Genomic DNA, 19653 nt, shown 5'->3' with positions numbered 1-19653 from the left:
GGCAAGGTTTGATTCAGTTCCCTGAACTGAAAGACCTCTTCAATTCATAATTCAAGAAAATAACCAGGACTTGAATGTTTTTGCTTTTAATTTTGGTATTGCTTGTGGACAGAAATATTTGCTTATTAATAGGCAAATGATTACCAATGTGTCCAAATTTCTAAAGCCACCTCCTTCAGTACTTTGTCTCGACTCAAAACTTTGACAATACTTCCTCCCAGCATAGATTCTGCTAGTTGTGGTGAGTTTGTTTCTTGTTCAAGATTCCATCATTTAGTGTCTCTTGCATCTCCGTTTAAAATATTGATATTGTGCTCTGACTAATCTCATTTGGTTTGTGAATACATATTGGAACATATTTTTGCTTACAAAAAACTTTTGCATAAATACAGTAAGTATAATTTTCTGTAATTGCAATTACATTGGAAATGACAAGAAATAATATCTGCATGTCAATGTCATCATTATCACCTCTGGTCATCTGCAGTTTGTATTTCCCTCCATTACTCTGTTCCATTCTAAATCAAAGTTCAGATTACATGATAATCATACACAACTCTGAGATTGTTTTTCCCGCAGGCCAGGCAGAATTTCCACTTATCGGTCGTGCAAACAACTGTACTCAATAAAAGATATGATGACAAAAGAGAGAAATGTAAACAATCAATGCAATACAGAAAATAATCAGTAATAAATAATGCGGCTCTGATTGAGTCTGTTGTTGAGGAGTCTGATGGTGGAGGGGTAGCAATTGTTCCTGAACCTGGTGGTACGAGTCTTGTGGCACCTATACTTCTTTCCTGATGGCAGTGGCGAGAACAGTGCATGTCCTGGGTGCCGTGGTTCCTTGATATAATTGCTGCTGTTCTCTAACGGCAGCATTCCTTGATGGTGGGGAGAGTTTTGCTTGTGAATACTGGGCTGTGTCCACTAACTTTTGCAGGGCTTTCCACTCAGAAGTATTGGTTCTCCCATTACAGTCTGTGATGCAGCCGGTCAGCACACTTTCCATAACACATCTGTAGAAGTTTGCCAAGGTTTCTGATGTTAATCTCTGCAAATTCCTGAAGGGGTAGAGGGGCTGACATGCTTTCTTCTTGATGATTTTAGTATTTAGTAATATGGTGATTTCCAGGAATTTAAATTTGCTCATCCTCTCTACCTCTAATATCCCAACGATCACTGGATCATTGGAGCACCATTCAGCCATCTTTTCACTCTCCCTCCTATAAGCTTACTCATCACCCCTTTTTATACAACCCACTACTGTGGTATCACCAGGAATTTGTTAATGGTGTTGTCGCCCTGAGCCACACAGTCATAGTTGTTAAGTGAGTAGAGCAAGGGCCTAAGCATGCAGCACTGTGGTGCTCTGGTACTGATGGAGAATGTGAAGGAGACGTTCTTGCCAATCCTCGCAGAATGGGGTCTAGAAATGAGGAAATCCAGGATCCAATTCCGCAGTAAAGTATGGAGGTCCAGGTACTGGAGTTTTCCGATCATTTTTAGGGAGGGATAATGGTGTTGAATGTCGAACAGTAGTCGATAAAGAGCATCCTGATATATGTTCCTTGGCAGTCCAGGTGTGCCATGGTTTTGAATAGATCCAGTGAGATACCATCTGCCGTAGGACTGTTACTGTGATAGGAAAATTGGAACAGATCCATGTTGTTGCTCAGACAGGAGTTGATATGCTTCAACATTAGCCTTTCAAAACATTTCATCACTATGGATGTGAGTACTACTGGTTGCTAGTCATTTAGGCAGGTTACCACCCACTTCTTGGAGCAGGTACAATTGAGGCCTGTCTGAAACAGGTTGGGTACCATGCTCTTCCAGAGTGAAATGTTGACGATATCTGTGAATAAATTGGTCATTCATAGGTTTTCAGTATTTGGCCGGATACTCTGTTCAGACTGGAGGCTTTCCTTGGAGTCACTCTCCTGAAGGCAGCTCCCACGCCATCCTCGATTACTATCAGTAGAGGATCATCATATCTCTGATTCATATGTTCCAATATATGTTCACAAACCAAATGAGATTAGTTAGAGCGCAATATCAACATTTTAAATGGAGATACAAGAGACACTAAATGATGGAATCTGGAACAAGAAACAAACTCAACACAACTAGCTGGGAGGAAGTATTGGCAAAGTTTTGAGTTGAGACAGAGTACTTAAGGAGGTGGCTCTAGAAATCATGGATACATTGGTAATCATTTTACAATGTTTTATAGATTAAGGATCAGTTCCTGTGGATTGGAGGGTAGCTAATGTTATCCCATTTGGTTCGGTGCGGACTAGAAGGGCCTAATGGCCTGTTTCCGTGCTGTAATTGTTATGTTATGTTATGAATATTATGCCAGAGAAAACAGGAAATTATAGACCGGTTAGCCTGACATCAGTAGTGGGGAAGATGTTGGAGTCAATTAAAAATATGAAATAATGGCACATTTGGACAGCAGTAACAGGATCAGTCTGAGTTAGCATGGATTTATGAAGGCAAAATCATGCTTTGACTAATTTTCTGGAATATTTTGAGGATGTAACTATGAAAATGGAAAGGGAGACCCAGTGGATGTCGTGTACCTGGACTTTCAGAAAGCCTTTGATAAGGTTCCACATAGGAGATTGGTGGGCAAAATTAGAGCACATGGTATTGGGGGTAAGGTACTGACATGGAGAGAAAATTGAATGGCAGACAGGAAACGATTAACAAGTTCCTTTCAGAATGGCAGGCAGTGATTAGTGGGGGACCACAAGGCTCCGTGCTGGGACCGCAGCTATTTACAATATACATTAATGATTTAGATGAAGGGATTAAAATTTGCAGATGGCACAAAGTTGGGTGGCAGTGTCAAATGTGAGGAGGATGTTATCAGAATGCAGGGTGACTTGGACAGGTTGTGTGAGTGGGCAGATGCATGGCAGGTGCAGTTTAATCTGGATAAATGTGAGGTTATCCACTTTGGTGACAAGGACAGAAAGGCAGATTACTATTTGAATGGTGTCAAGTTAGAAAAAGGTGAAGTATAACGAGATCCAGGTTTCCTTGTTCAACAGTCACTGAAAGTAAGCATGCAGGACAGCAGGCAGAGAAGAAAGCTAATGGCATTTTGGCCTTCATAACTTGCCTGATGGTGCAAGTTTTTTCAGCAAGACACTGAAATGATTGATGGAAGTAAATCAGTTTGTGTGTGTCCAATGAGCATCAAATCTCTCTCTGAAACCATCAAGAACCTTCCTGTGTGGTGACCATTTAACTTTAAGCACCAGAGCCTGGTGAAAATTCATAAATGTTAAATTCTGTGCACAGTATAAGAATTGCCTGATACCGGTGAACTTGGAGGAATGAGAAGTGAGATTGGACTGTGAATCAAAGAACTTTCCTGAACATATACAAATTCCATACACATGTGCTAAGAATTAAAAGGGGTTTAAGTTAATATTAATGTTAAAGTTTGATTTTATGTTTAAAGAAAATTAAAAGCAACTCTTGTTTAAGTAACCATTTGCGTTAGTAAGTTTCTATTGTTGCTGGGTTTTGGGGTCCTCTGGACTCGCAACACAGGAAGCAGGAAAATTCAACTTTCCTATGATTGGGTTACACACTACCTAGGCAGAATATGAGGCATTGATCCTCTAATTTGCTCTGGGACTCAACCTAACAGTGGAAAAGACTGCAGGTGGGTTGGTTGGTGTGGTAATGGAATGGGAGTTTTAGTAACATATAACTGGGAGCTTGGATGGTCATTGTGGATTGATTGCTCTGGTGCACTTGATATTGTGCTCTGGTTGCCTAGCCTGCACTTGGTCTCAGTGATGTCGAGGAGGCCATGTTGGGAGCACTGAACATTGTAGACAAGTTTGGAGAAGCACATAGATCTTTGCCTTACCTGTAAGGGTAATTTATGTCCCAACACTTGTTCTTGCTTCTCCTCCCTCACTACTTGGATAGCAAAGTTTCATCATTATCCTCTTGCTGAGACTCAATTGATATTGAATACAAATATTATACTTTCTTTGGTGATACAACTATTACATTGGCTGCACTCCTACCGACCTACTCCAGGGGGCAATCACTGTACCTGCAGGTCGATAACCTGGGAGACTGGCCCCACCTACTCACTGTCAATCACTGGCCCATATAAAAACTCGTGCCAGCCTATTTTGAAATCAGTCGAGCACATGGAGCCAGGAAGGTACAGAGACCTTGTGTATATGAGTTTAAGCAGATCCTGCGATGGTCCCAGAGGCAAAGACGACTGCCTGACCACCTAAATTTGTAAATATCTTCTTTGGGCTATACTGCACCATGCGGACACCATTCCCACACCCCCCCACGGAGGACTCATTTTAAGAAGTGGGTGAATGTGGTGAAACAACCACTACACTGGCCACACTCCTACCAGCCTACTACAGGGGGCAACCACTGTACTTGCAGGTTGGAAACCTGGGAGGAGGTTGGCCCCACCTTCTCGCTGTCAATCACCAGTCCATATAAAGACTCGTGCCAGCCTATTTGGTCGTCATTTGATCCGTGGAGCCAGGAAGGTACAGAAACCTGTGTGTACAAGTTTAAGCAGATTAAAGCCTGTTTGTACACTACATATTTTGTACCTGAATTCTTTGCTCAGCAGCGCTCATACTTTCTGATTATTCCTGCAAATCAAATGGTAGATCAGTTGACAAGCACACCAACAGCCAGTTTTTTTGCCTCTCTTGCAAGACCTGATTGATTGATACCAGCTGCATGAAGTCTCACTTTATGTAACTACATTCGATGTGGTATCTTTCTTAATGCCTTTTTGAATATCCAAATATTTCAATCAAGTGATTTCCACTTGCCACCGCACCCCCCCCCCCACAACCCCCTATTTATCTACCCTGTTTGTTCCATTCTCAGAAACTCCAATAGATTTGTTAAACATATTTTTTGCTCCCTTTGTAGAACCATGTTAACAGCTTCATTATATTATGATTTTCCAAATTCCAGTTACTTCCTCATTACATGATGAAATTTCAGCATTTTGCAAAATAGATATCAGTTTGCCTGTGCATAGTTCCATCTGTTTTCTTTTCCACCTTATTTAAATTATCAGTTATATTTGTTAATTTCCAAACAGCTGATATGTGTAAGATTGAAAGGATATTGGAACATAGGCGCAAACTGTAAGCTCTCTCTGTCATGGCCTGTCTTAGAACCTTGGGATGCAGAATATCCGGCTCATAGGACTTGTCTAGTTAAGCATCCACTTAATTTCTTCAGAACTTTCTATTTCATGATTTCAGTGATTTATATTCTGTGCTGTCATCAGGCTCTCCAATTATATTATATTTAATGTCTTTTCAGTGTAAATCACTGCCAAATTTTATTTCACTGTCAATACCACAGTAATGGGTTTTATAAAACGGGTTGATCAGTCAGCATACAGGAGGAGATTCAAAACTTGGTTGAATGGTGTACTAATAACAACTTCATATTCAATGTCACCAAAAGCAAGTAGCTGATCGTAGACTTAAGGCAGGGAAATCAGATGTGTCCATCCAGTGATCATTGGTGGGTCAGAAGTGAAGAGATTCAGCATATTCCAGGGAGTTATTATCTTGGAGGACCTGTCCTGTACCCAACACACTAATGACATTGTGGAGAAAGCATGTCAGCCTCTCTACTTCCTCAGGATTTTGGTATGACATCGGAAACCTTGGCAAGCTTTGACAGTATTATAATGTGACCATTACAGAAACTGCTGCAAGAGGGATCGTATTGGCAGCTCAGTTGTTCCTGGATTTAAAGTTTTAGAGACAATAGAGAGGTTGATACAAGAGGTGGAGATGTTGCATTGATAATTAGAGTGAGTATAACAGCTGCACGTAGAGAGGACCTAATAGTGGGCTCATCTATTGAGGCAGAGTGTGTAGAGATCAGAAGGAAGGTGCAATAAATTTGATAGGGCTATACTATCAACCTCATAATAGTCATGGGAAGGTCACCACACAGATGTGTAGGCTGATTATGGAAAGCTGCAAAAGCATCAGGTTTATCAGAGTGGGAGACTTTAATTTCCCCAATATTGTCTTGGATAGTCTTTGTGTCAAAACCTTAAATGGGGCAGAATTTGTTGAATGCAACAGAAGGGTTTCTTGAAGCTGCATATAATGGTGGAAGGCTGATATTCAGGTTGGAGGATTCTGACTTGTGATGTCCCACAGGGAAAGAAGACACATGAGGGCTGGCTGGTACATGTTGTCTAAATGGACGTCAGCAAGGCCTTAGACAAGGTCCTGCATGGTATGCTGGGCTGCAAGGTCAGATCTCGTGGCGTCCAAGTTGAGCTCACCTATTGGATACCGAATTGCTTATGGCAGGTTATGCAGATTGGAGGCCTGTGACCACTGGTGCGCTACAGGGATCAGTACAAGATCCACTGTTGCTTATCATCTGCTTTAATGACTTGGATGTGGTTGGCATAATTAGTAAGTTTGCAGATGTCACCAAAATTGGTGGTACAGTGAAGAAGGTTATTTAAGATTACAGCAGGATCTGGAAAAGTGGGCCAAGGAATGGTAAATGGAATTCAACTTAATCAAGTGTGAGGTGTCACATTTTGGTAGGTTAAAACAAGACAGGACTTACACAGTAAATAGTGGGCCATGGGGATTATAGAACAAAATAATAGTGGCTGAGGGCACAGGTGCATAATTCCTAGAAAGTTGTAACACAGGTGGACATGGTGGTGAAAAAAGATGTTTGGTATTCTTGCCTTCATCAGTAAGGGCATTGCGTGCATGGGTAGAGACATCATGTTAAAACTCTGCAAGATGTTGGTGAGACTGGCCTTGGCCTTGGAATATTGAGTGTACCTTTGGTCACCCAGCTTTTGGAAAGATATCATTAAACTGGAAATGGTGCAGTAAAGATTTATGAGAATGTTACTTCAACTGGTATGCTTGAATTATAAGGAGAGACCGGATCCGCTAGGAGTTTTCTCCCCAGAGGCTGACGGGGAACCTTGTGGGAGTTTACTAAGTCATGAGGTCATGGATAAAGTAGATAGTCATCATTTTTTTTTAGAAGGCATGGATTTAATGTGGGAGAGGAAAGATTTAAGATGGGCTGGTGTGCACCTTCTTCACAGAGAGAGGCTGGATATTTGAAACAACTTGCCAGAGGAAGTGGTTGGTATTGTATCATTCATTTTGATAGGGAAGGTTCAGCAGGATTTGAAGCAAGCACGTGAATAGAACTAGCTTGGATTGCATGGACAAGTTGGGCCGAAAGGTATGTTTTGGTGCTGTAGAAATTCATGACTCTATGACCGTGATGCAGGGTCATGACTCCAAATGTTGACTTATTTCTTTCCTTCAACAAATGCTATTTCACCTGCTGCAGATTCTAGCATTGGCAACCTCGTGGTTTCAATTTGTGAAAAAAGTATGATTTATTTAAAAAATTCAATTATTCAATTAACTTTCAATGACTAGAAAATAAAAAAAACCCCACAAAATTTTGATGGAAAACTAATAGGTCATGAGTATTTAATTATTACTGTGATGCCTATAGATGGAATGTATTTCCTAAAATAGCACATTTAATTTGTAAGTGTGATAATTCAGGTTAAATAAGAATCTCACTGTGACAGTTCTATCAATTAACTATATTAAGGCAATTGAACTCTATTAAATAATATGTTAAAGTAAATCAGCAACTTTGTTTGAAGAGCAGACTGAATCTAATCCTATTTGCATATTGCAGTGAACTGGGATTCACTGGTAGTGAGTTGTACTGATGGCTGGCCCCACCTCCATCTGCTCACATATAACCCTGGTTTCCCGCCTAAACCCAGAACCCTTCCAAAGACAACTGTGAAACCATACCCATAATTATAAGCTAATAAAAATGTTTGTTCTCCCTCCAGTCTTGAGAGCTTTTATTCACGCTACAATTTTATTAGCTTATTTCCTAAACGATGCAAGCGCTACTCAAGCTGGGTATGCTGCTAATAGACCCCCTGTCCCCCGATGCAGCTGAGGAGTTCACATTACTGGCTAGACTGCTTCCAGGCGCACCTGAAAACGACCAGAGACGTTGTGCACACTGATGAACTCAGGAGGTTCGTGGGCAGGAACGAAAGGGTATGCAGTCATTAGGGACTGCTCTACTTGTGATTTTGCCATCGAGGTGTTGGAGGCTTGGTTCCTGAAGTCGCAAAATGAGGTCCTAGCAAGGCACCAACTTGCTCTATGTCGCCAATGGCAAGGAGAGATCATCGATGACTACCTCCTGAATCTGTGGACACGCTGAGAAGTGTAGGTATAAAGCGGCTATGGGCCGCATTCATGAGGAAGAGCAGATCTGGGACGCTCAAGTCTCTGGGGTCTGTTCAAGTACATGAAGCAGTGACTGCTCAAGTCGGGGAAGAGGACCTGACTAACCAAGACGAACTGGCCAAATCACTGGAACAGGCCAAGCTCAAGAATGACGATCTTGAAGCCAGCGAGCTTGCTCACCCAGGTGACCCCTTCCAAGGACCAGCTGCTCCTGCTACCCCTGCCCTAACAGCTGTCGCTTCCCATGCTAGGGAGTGCCTTTTCTGCCGCAAGAACCAGCATCCCCGATCTCATTGCCTAGCAAAAGACTCAATGTGTTCCAGCTGTGGCAAGAAAGGGATTTGGGCGAGGGTTTGCTGCACGAGGGAAAGCCTGAGGAGGTCGGCAGCCTGCACCGATTCCGGATCTGATTCCAGCCCCAAGCCATCCTTCCCAAATTCACCTGAACCCACTTGCAGTGCTACAGACCGAAAGAGGGTGGCAGTGAGGAAACACGTGTGAAAAGGCTCAGCTGCCATCTTGCCACAACCTAAATTCAAACTCTGCGCCATCATCATCAGAGGAGGAAGGAGGGCGGCCATCTTGCCACGCCACAAAGTCAACGCCATCTTACCCACGCAGGGCAACCCAGGACAGTGGGGGCCACTCGAGTGAAGAGCATGGAATCTCCGGGGACATAGCCTCGATGGTCCTAGATCAGGCCTGACCTCACCAGCTCAGCAACTCCATAGTGACATTCCACTAAATGGCTAATCGACAAGGGCTCTACTGAAAGCTTCATAGATTCACGGTCAGACTGTGGCTCCGGACCTAATCTTCTGAGTTCATTTATCTGTTGCTTTCCAAAACAATAATCCATTACTCTGCAGCATGTCCAATTAACACCTACTTGTGAAGTCCTTATAGGCATTCTTCAAAGTTTTTGCAAAGGCACTCGAAGCCTGGACTTTCTGGCTTGAGCATGTTTTTAAGTGTTTGTATGTGACCTGCACTACAATACCTGCCACATTTGATCTCCTTTAAAACATATCTATATACAATATAAAATATAACATAATCTGTCAAAGATGCCTGGGGTTTTTTCTTATATTATGCCCAGTGGATCCCTCAATATGCTGATAAGGTTCACCCTCTTAAAAGCCACTAATTTCCCCCTCTCAGCTGAAGCCCAAATGGCTTTTAACTACCTCCGGAAACACATTGCGAAAGCAGCCGTGCATGCAGTGGATGAGAATATACCTTTCCAAGTGGAAAGTGATGCTTCAATCATAGCCCTGGCCGCTACCTCAACCAGGTGGGCAGGGCGGATGCATTTTTTTGCGGACATTACAACGCCATGAGCTCCGGAACCCATCGGTAGAAAAGGAGGCTCAAGCCATTGTAGAAACCATAAGGCACTGGAGACACCTGGCAAGGTGACCTGACCAGGACTCAGTCGCATTCATGTTCAATAATGTCAAGGGGGGAAGAATCAAGAATGACAAGATTGCTAGGTGGAGGATCGAGTTCTCCACCTACAATGATGTCATTGCCTATCAGCCAGGGGCCCTTAATGACCCTCGAGGTGCCTTATCCAGAGGAAGCTGTGCCTCTGCACACACCAGCCAACTGCAGTCTCTACATAATAAGCTCTGCCATTCAGGGGTCACCCGCAAGGCTCATTTTGTCAAGATGCGCAATCTCCCCTATTCCATGGAAGACGTCAGGGAAATGACCAGGTCTTGCCAGGTCTGCGCAGAGTGCAAGCCGCATTTCTACTGCCCCGCAAAGGTGCACTTGATCAAGTCATCTCGGCCCTTCGAATGGCTCAGTGTCAATTTTAGGGGACCTCTCCCCTTCACGAATGGGAACAACTTCTTCCTCTCTATCATTGACGAGTACACCCGTTTACCGTTTACTATTCCATCTCCAGACACGTCCACTTCATTAATCGTAGACTCCATTTTCGCCCTGTTCAGGTATCCTAGCTATTCATAGTGACCAGGGTACAGCCTTTATGGGTGATGAGCTACATAAGTACCTGCTGTAGAGGAGCATCACATCCTGCACGACTACTAGCTACAACCCCTGGGGGAACGGGCAAGTTGAAAAGGAAAACATCACGGTCTGGAAGGCTGTCAAACTGGCCCTGAAGTCAAAAGGCCTTCCAGACTCATGCTGGCAGGAAGTCCTCCTTCTGGTGCTCCATAGCCGTTACTATATACCATGACCAACACTACTCCTCACTACTCCTATTCATTTTCAAAAGAAGGTCGACATCAGGAACTATACTCTCAAACTGGCTCACCACTCTTGGTCCAGTCCTTCTCAGGAAGCACGTGAGGAGAAGCAAGACCGACCCCCTGGTTGAAAGGGTGAAACTGCTCCATGCCAATTCCATGTATGCCTATGTGGAGTACCCAGATGGCAGGGTGGACACCGGCTCCATCAGGGACCCGGCACATTTATCAGGGAACAGAGGGTCCGTTGCCTTAGGTGCCCTGCGAGTATTGGAGCTCATTCTTGCCCCCCCCAAATCAGGTACTCGGGGATCCAGTTCAGGAGGAAAGTGCATCCCCCTCCATCTTTGAGCCGAAGACCCAGCCTGCCTTTCCACCCTCACAAGGGAGACCAGGAGACCCAAAGAGTCCAAGGCCCCCTGGTGCAAAGGCACTCCACCAGGATCTCCAGACCCTTGGACCGCTTAAATCTGTAAATTTGTAAATAATTGTATATTTTTCATCCATTTTTTTCTGAACCCATATTCTGTCTTCATTCACAGACCCTAAATTCTACAGGAAAGGGTGAATGCAGTGAACTGGGATTCATTGGTAGTGTGTTGTGCTAATAGTTGGCCCTGCCTCCTGGCTCCAGCCCCATCTGCTCACATATAACCCTGGTTTCCCGCCTAAACCCAGAATCCTCTTGAAGACTACTGTGGGACCCTACCCATAGTTATAAGTTGATAAAAGTGTTTGTTCTCCCTCCAGTCGCAATAGCTTTTATTCATGCTACACATATCAATGAGGAAAATATTATAAAAAAGTTTGAATATGCTTTTTTTTGTCAAATTCAAATACTTGAGAACATTACATTGCTACCTTGCAAAGTTCTCAGAGCTAACAGCCAATTACTTATAATATTCAGCAGGTTGTTTCCTTCTTGTTGCATGGTTCCTTTGCACAAAGTTGTGTTGGTACAAAATTCTGTGTCCATTGACACTAATGAATATTGTTCATTTTTGTTAGGAGAGAAACCTAGCCATGTGCATGATTTAAGTTTGCACTTCAATGCTATACTGTTGGCATTGCCAACTTTTAGATGAGATACAAATCCCGAATTCTGTTTGCCATGCTCCAGCAATCTTGCGGAAAATTAAAGATTCTTTAACAATGCTCAGTGACAAACACTAAGTTCTCTTCTGTGACCTCACACACACTCAATTATATCAGTAACAAATTAAATGATCAAACATTATTTTTGAGATCTTATGATTCCTAAAATGGCTGTCGAGTTTTTTGACCCTACGATAGTCACCACATTTTGATTTAATTAGTTTCTGTAAAATGCTGTGAAAATGCTTGTGTAATTTATGATAAAATGGAATATCAATTATGTTTTCTAACTTTCATACACTATTTGTTGATGTATTCTTCAAGAAATTAAATTGCCAATTCCCTGAAGGAATCCACCATTGTCTATGAAACTCCGTGCTTCAACTTTTTATGAATGGGTAAAGATAATTTGATTGTGTATTTTTATCGCTGCTCTTTCTTCCAAGATATGCATTTCAACAATTGAACTCGCTCTATGCACCAATAAGAAATGTTTATTTTATTTCAGGGAGCAAGAGTGCAGAACTCTGCGAAGAATCTTGGAGTGAGGGACCGAACACCACATTCTGCTCCAAGGTAACTGCAAGTGAAACAATTATGGTTGATTTGCTTTTACTCTATGAGCCAGCAACTGAACAGTAAAAATGCATTTAATGCAAATCATCATACATGTGTGGATATGATGAACTTGTGAATATTGTATCAGAGTAGAGTAATTATGAAAGAGCACCAACATTGTAGAGGTTGGTTGTCTAGATTAGTGCTCACCGCGAAACACCACAGTTTTAATTAGTTCCTGTAAACTATCTTCCTTTTGTATTTCAAATTATAACAATGTATTATGTAAAAAGGTTTCCTTGTGTCTTCTCCAAGACATTTCCAGCAAGCAGTTTTCACTCACCATTGGAAACGATTTTTCACCAGTTCTTCCGAGGCAGTCCCTTGGTATAGAGCAGGGGTATCAAACTCAAATTCACAGAGGGCCAAAATTAAAAACTTGGACTAAGTCGTGGACCAAACTAAATATTTATCAAAAATTTTCAACAACATCTGCATGTTTTCTCTTCTTTCAACATATGTAATGTTAAACTTTTTCTTATCAAAATAAATGTTTAATAATAGTTTTGGTTAAACAGCATTAACAAATGAGAAATAAAATATTCAATAAATAATATTTCTCTATAGCCTTTAAGCTCCTTTTAAATGTATTTTTTTTTACAAGCCAACAAGTCAAAAAAATAACTTGCTTCAATGAAAATCCAATCTTTCAACTATGAACAGTCCAAAGTTAACCAAAGAAAATATTAATCCAAGCTTAGCTTGCTACACTGTGATTTACTCTGATGCACCTGGGTCTAAACCAGATACTTGGCATCTCTTCTTAGATGCAAGTTCATCAAACTCTGGGGTCAGAGTTTGCCTCCCACCTGTCTTGAAAGGTCCTGTTTTCTGTCTTTCGTTTGGCCATTTTCCGTAAGGGGTTTATTACGTGTGAGTTGGGCGACAGGTCGCAGATGCTAATGAAAGTAAAGAGAGGAGGTGGGGGCGATTAACGGGCTGACGGGCCGGCGCCAACGCATTTGCAAAGCATTCTGGGATTTGTAGTATTAGCTGTGCATGCGCTATACTGGCGCGGCGGCCAGCGGGCCAGCTCTAATACATATTTGATATGATCTTGCGGGCCAAATATAATTATATCACGGGCCAAATTTGGCCTGTGGGCCTGAGTTTGACATGTGTGGTATAGAGGGTGACTTGCTTTGTGAACGCTGACCTGATCAACAAGGTCAGTGTGGGAACTAGAGGCTATTCTGAATACTGGCAAAGAGTTGCCTGATGAGCTTTTGACAGGAGGCAGATACATTTAAAACTTGACAACGTTGATGGAAATAAAAAGTCATTAAAAACGAATTAAAGGAATTTTTGAAAAATAAAGCAATGGTGCTGTGACTCATAGTTGTAGAGACCTGGTCCTCAAATTTACTAGTTTACAATTGCAGCCAATTTTCTAGCATCTATCTTATGCAGTTGGAGAGAAAAAATACACAATGTGTTGGTGAAACACATTCGTAGGACGTAAAGGGTAACCAACATTTTTGGCCTGGACTCTTTGTCAGATATAAGCAAAACTGTCAGGCTTATGTACTTCATAAGACCATAAGATAAAGGAAAAGAAGCAAGCCATTCAGCCCATTGAGTCCACTCAGCTCCACTTCCCTGCCTTCTCCCTTTAAGCGTTGATACTTTGGATTAATTACAACTTGCAAATGTTTGTTTTATTTTCTATTAGTTTATTTGATCATGTTTCTTTAACTATTGACTAGAAAGTAGCTTCAACTTATTTTTGATGAACTAAGATGTTATGTATTGTAAGAGCATGCAAATAGCCAAAAGCAAGTATTCAACAGTAATGGGCGTTATCTATAGCAGATTTAAATAGGGATTTTATCTGAAGGTTGCAGCTGGAAATTGGAGTTGGGTGACTCAGGTAGTTGATTTTGAAAAGCCCAGATCAGCAGGAAGCTGATCCAGGGAACTTGTGACACAGGGTGGTATTAATTCACTTCAAGTCAACAGTCCTGGGAGTTGGTACTCGTTGTTTGGAGTTCCATACAGTACATGCAGCAATGAGCCAACTAACATTTTTTTTCTCAACACATCAATCCAGAAATAATCTTTAAATTATGACATGATAGTTCCCAGAGCATACTGAATTCAATGCTGGAGTGAGAGAAAGACGTTAGCCTTCATGGTCCATTCCCCAGATAAAGCCAGGGAGCAGCACATGGAATGATTGCCATGGGAAAGAATGGCTCCACTTTTAAGTCATTGAATTCTTAATATCTGAGATAAATACCTAAAGAGAAGTTCTATGTGTGGGTTAATGGGGTGGTGTTGACTTGCTGGAAGGCAGCTTGAGTTGTTTCCTCCAACTGCCATGCTGTAAGAAATTTTGTGATCTGACAAGGTACGTCAAGATGAGATGCACACTACAAAAGTTACTGATATGTCAGAGAGTCTCATTAATTCTGATAAACATATATATTCAAATAGAAGTTGTGTTGTCCAACATTGTCTCTTCCAACTTCCCATCCAGCCCTTACACCATCATTAAAGTTCACTTCACACAGTGATTAAGCTTCCAAAAGTATGATAACTAATAATATGATAAGCATGGTAGAGTCCTTCATCTTCTCCATTTGGGCTATAAAGACAAAGAGTAGGAGAAGAGTCTCCGACTTGGGGAGGTGGGCCTCGAGTGCAATACCTCTTCAGGCTGGAGGAGATAATACCCCATGCTTATGAATTAATTGCCGATATTTCAGTGTGATTAATGCATTTCCTTTGAATTAGTCAACATCACATATCCTTTATTATCAATGTTAGTGACTGCGAGGCTTATTGATAACTATATTCTTTTGTAATCTGTGGGATAATAGGGGAGAATCCCTGGTTCCCTCTCACCAGATTACCAGGATATAGAGCAAGAATAGGTGGAATGAAGAGTAGAAGGAGGGGAATGATGAAGCTATCAAAAGTATGTCTTAATACTTGACAGGAAATGCAAGGGATGAGCAAAATATATTAGAGGGATGTGCGTCATAGGGAGTTACATAAAGCATCATAGGACTTCCAATGGGCACAGATGTGGGGACTCTGGAGTAGGAATGCACAGGTTGATAGGTTAGTTAAGAAAGCCTGTGGTATGGTGGACTTCATTAGTTGGGGGATTGAGTTCAGGTGTCTTGAGGTGATGTTGCAGTGCTATAAATTTCTGGTTTGACCAGACTTAGAATGTGGAAGCTATGGAGAAGGAGCAGAGGAGATTTACCAGGATGTTGCCTGGATTGGAAATATGCCTTATGAGGCAAGGTTATCAGAGCGAGGGCTTTTCCCTTTGGAGCGAAGAAAGATGAGCAATGATTTAATAAGATTATGAGAGGGATAATCAACACCTTTTTCCTGCGGAAAGTGTAGCATACACCAGAGGACATCTGTACAAAGTGAAGGGAGGAAGGTTTCGGGGAGATATCAGGGATATGTTTTTTTTACATAGAGAGTAGTGGGTGCCTGGAATCCATTACCATGTGTGGTGGTGGAGGCTGGAACAATAGGGGCATTTAAGAGACTCTCAGACAGACACATGGATGAAAGAAAAATAGAGAGTTATGAGGTAGGGAGGGTTGAATTTTGTTTTAGGTGTATATATAGTTGATACATCATGGGCTGAAGGGCCTGTACTGTGCTGTTACGTTCTAACTCACCCGGGGTAGGTGTGAGGTGGAGGGGGAAGAGGAGTACCATGCAACCAAATTGCCTGAGAAGCATATGGACCCCAATTAGGATATTTTCACAGTAGGTTTGATGCTGGCACAGTGAGTTCATTTGAAGCTAGCCCAGCCAATTGTTGGAGATGACAATGAGTGTGGAGGAATATGTTCCCACACACCGCAGGTTGTTAAGTGGAGCTAGGAGTCCATCCTGCACTTTGAAGGTGCAGACACAATTTTACTCCTAAAGAACTTGTTGATTCAGTTGATGACTCCCATGGAAAGCAAACAAAAAACAAATTTTGTCTTTTTTATTCTAATACATTCTCACAATGATCCAACAAGTGGTTTGGTCTCTGCTTTCCACCCCCACCCCCCACCCCTCAGTAGGAACAGTGTGAAGCTCTAAAGCAGTGGTTCTCAACCTTTTTCTTTCCACTCACATACCACTTTAAGTATTCCCTATGCCAAATGTGCTCTGTGATTAATAAGGGATTGCCTAAGGTGGTATGTGGATGGAAAGAAAAAGGTTGAAAACCACTGTTTTAATTGTACCTAATTGACTCATTATGTGCACGGTTTCGTAACTCCAAAGGAAATGGATCAATGATAATTTTTCTCAAGCAAAATATTTCAGTAACAATTAGGTCGAGAGCAGTGGTTCTCAACCTTCCCTTCCCACTCACTTAGCACCTTAAGCAATCCCTTACTAATCACAGAGCAGCACAGGCATAGGGATTGCTTAAAGTGGTTTTGTGAATGGAAAGAAAAAAAGCTTTAGAAACACTGCTTTGAAGAATAGGTTAATGTCCTCAGTGAACAGGCAGACTCTTGATCCTTAACGAGCAATCTTATGCCATTCATGAACAGACTAATGGAAATAGAAATTCTACTCATGAGCAGATAGCCCTCCATCTCCTCAAAAATCTTGCTCATCTGTCACACACTAGATTGTGAGCAGAATCCTGATCAGCTTCTATAGTGAACTGACTGTGATGGCAAATACAAACAGGAGAAACCAGACACTTGCAGCTTGGGGTGCATGAGCTATGTTAGCAGCCTGTTTGGAGGTTGAAATGATGGTGGCCATTGCATCATTTTCTTGCCCTATTGCCTGAGAACTTACGTGATACATGGGCTGAAGACACTAATGTTCCCACATCATTAAGTCACCAATTTTCACTTCATATCACAGATACTCAAGCAGCATGCGTAACCATTCCCACAGCCAAATACTCCTGATTGTTCTTTCAGTTTGTTGGAGGCCAGCCCATCTCAAGCAAGAACATCTCATGAGCGCTTTAGGGACATGTACAAATCCTGATTTGGAGGGATTCAATCTTCCTTATGTCCACCTGTAACCTCATAAGAGATGTAGTGACATTGCCTTAGGATTTCAATATCCATCGAGAGTTTTTCAAGAGGAAAGCTACTGGAATATCTACTCAGATAATTGAGATTTTCCCAGTGTTATACAGTATATTGTTTGATTTTAAGTTCAAGTTTATTATCATATGATTATACAAGTGCAACCCGATGAAACTGCATTCTCTGGACCTCAGTGAAAAATATGCACTCAATCCAACATAACACACATACAGACAAACAATGCATATGCTGGACAAGTATACAAGTATAAATAAACAAATAAATAAATCATGTTTAGTAAATATTAAAGTCTTGCATGGTTAGTGGGGGCAGTTCCTTTGGTTGTTCAGCAGTCTCACGGCCCGTGGGAAGAAACTGTTTCTTAGCCCGACGGTGCTGGCTCTGATCCTGTATCTCTTTCCAGATGGGAGCAGCTGGAAGATGCTGCGTGCAGGGTGGAAGGGGTCCTCTATGATTTTGTGCACCCTCTTCAGTCAACAATCACGTCGATGGGGGTGGGGGGGGGTGGGGAGTAGAGAAAGACCTGAGTGATCCTCTCTGCCACTGTATGGTCCTGTGGATTGACCTCCGATCCAGATCTCTACAGCAATTGCACTGCACTATGATGCAGCTGGCCAGGATGCTCTCAAAAGAGCTCCTGTAGAAGGTTGACATTATGGTGGCTGGTAGCCTTGCCGCTCAGTCTTCTCAGGAAGTGCAGTTCCTGTTGCGCCTTCCTGACTAGTGAGGAGATGTGTGTCCATGATAGGTCACTTCTTAAGTGGTCTCCAAGGAACTTGGTATTCTCTACTCTATCCACTTCTGAATAATTGATATGAAGTTGAGGGTGGTCGTTCCTGGCTCTCTTGAAGTCCACGATCATTTCCTTTATTTTGTCCATGTTGTCCTATGTGGATGGACGTGAGGACACCCAGTCTCTGTCCAGGGCCTGGCCTGAACAGGAGACCTTGAGACCACTAATGACCCAGTACCACCTCCCACATTCATGGACCCCCCCCCCCCCCCACACCCGGGCACCCTATCCCAACTCAGGCACCAGCTGCTATGACCACTACGGCCAATCCCCCATCCAACCCGCCCTCACCCCCGGGCACACCAACTGGTGACAGACTCCCACCTGACCTGGAACCAGCAGCTGGCCCACAGCTGGCACCACGACGATCCACAAGGAACAGAAGACCACCAGACCGGCTGAAGTTCAGTGATGGACTTTCTTTTAAATGAGGGGGTGAATGTGATGATACACCACTATATGCTGTCACTATGTTACCAGCACTGTGTCCATATGTATGGCTGGCCTGTCTTCCCTTGGTGACTCGACCCCCTGGTGGTTACACCAAGTCCCTCCTCAGCACACGTCCTGGGATCGAGCCAGAACAGGAGCATGGTCCAAGTCTAATGGCATTAAAAGCCTGACGTCCTGCAACTCCAGTCTTTTGGTATTGATAGTGTGTCACCGGTAGAATTGCCCACTTCACTGTTTTCAGGAAGTGCAGTCAGTGTTGCAACTTCCTGACAAGTGAGGAGATGTTGTTTGTCCACGATAGTTAAGTGAACTCCAAGGAACTTGCTACTCTCTACTACAGAGTTGTTGATGTGTAGTGGAGGGTGGTCATTCCTGGTCCTTCGTCTTGTTCACATTGTTAGTCTTGCACCATTTCACACGATCTTCCTCCTCCTCTCTGTAGTGCGATTCATCATTGTTGCTGAAGAGGCCAACTACTGTTGTGTCATTTGCAAATTTGATGACACTGTTGGAGCTAGGTCAATAGTGCGAACAGGAGCACACAGCCCTGAGGTGTGCCAATGCTCAGTGTGATGGTGCTCGATGTTCTGCTACCGATCCTGACAGACTGGTCTTTCATCATTCAAAGAGAAGTTGATTCTAATGCATCACCTGAATATGATGAGCTTTAAGTGTACAGCCTTGAAATTGTTATAAGAGAATCCTGCTCATTAAGTGTAAGGAGAAACTTTTAATATAGTCCAACTCTGATTATCTGAAATCACATTCTCCGAAATCCTCAATTATCTGAATTTTTTTTAAAAATTGGATAAATGAAGATATCCCAAACAAATCAGAAATCCTCATTTATCCAAATTTATTTCGGAGCTGAACTGACCAGGGACCCTGGTCTCCCGGCGGAAGCAGTGGACAAAGGGTTCCTGGTGGCAGTGTAGATGTCGGGCTCCTGGAGGTAGTGGACCTTGGGCTCTTGGCACAAGCACGGGTTTGGTGAGGAGGTGACGGTGATCGGCAGTGGTCAGCATTTTCTTTTGGTGAAAATTAAACATTTTAATGTTTGAAAAGCCATCTCTTGTTGTTTGTTGTAGTATAAACACTGTTAC

The 19653-nt window shown here is 42.6% G+C and overlaps 1 protein-coding gene across 8 annotated transcripts in view; it reads left to right on the top strand.

The window, feature by feature from the left end:
* Positions 1–19653, top strand: part of prex2 (phosphatidylinositol-3,4,5-trisphosphate-dependent Rac exchange factor 2) — a 351801-nt gene that overhangs the window by 322217 nt on the left and 9931 nt on the right. For all 8 annotated transcript variants that reach the window (XM_069921298.1, XM_069921299.1, XM_069921297.1 and 5 more), the window contains one exon: positions 12153–12220. In XM_069921298.1, coding sequence (XP_069777399.1) covers positions 12153–12220 — 68 coding nt within the window. The remainder of the gene's footprint in view (positions 1–12152; positions 12221–19653) is intronic.

Source organism: Narcine bancroftii, chromosome 2, assembly GCF_036971445.1.
Source record: "Narcine bancroftii isolate sNarBan1 chromosome 2, sNarBan1.hap1, whole genome shotgun sequence".
In the NCBI taxonomy this organism is placed as follows: Eukaryota; Metazoa; Chordata; class Chondrichthyes; order Torpediniformes; family Narcinidae; genus Narcine; species Narcine bancroftii.
Note: the sequence above shows the minus strand (reverse complement) of the source record. Positions and strands in the feature narration are given on the sequence as shown.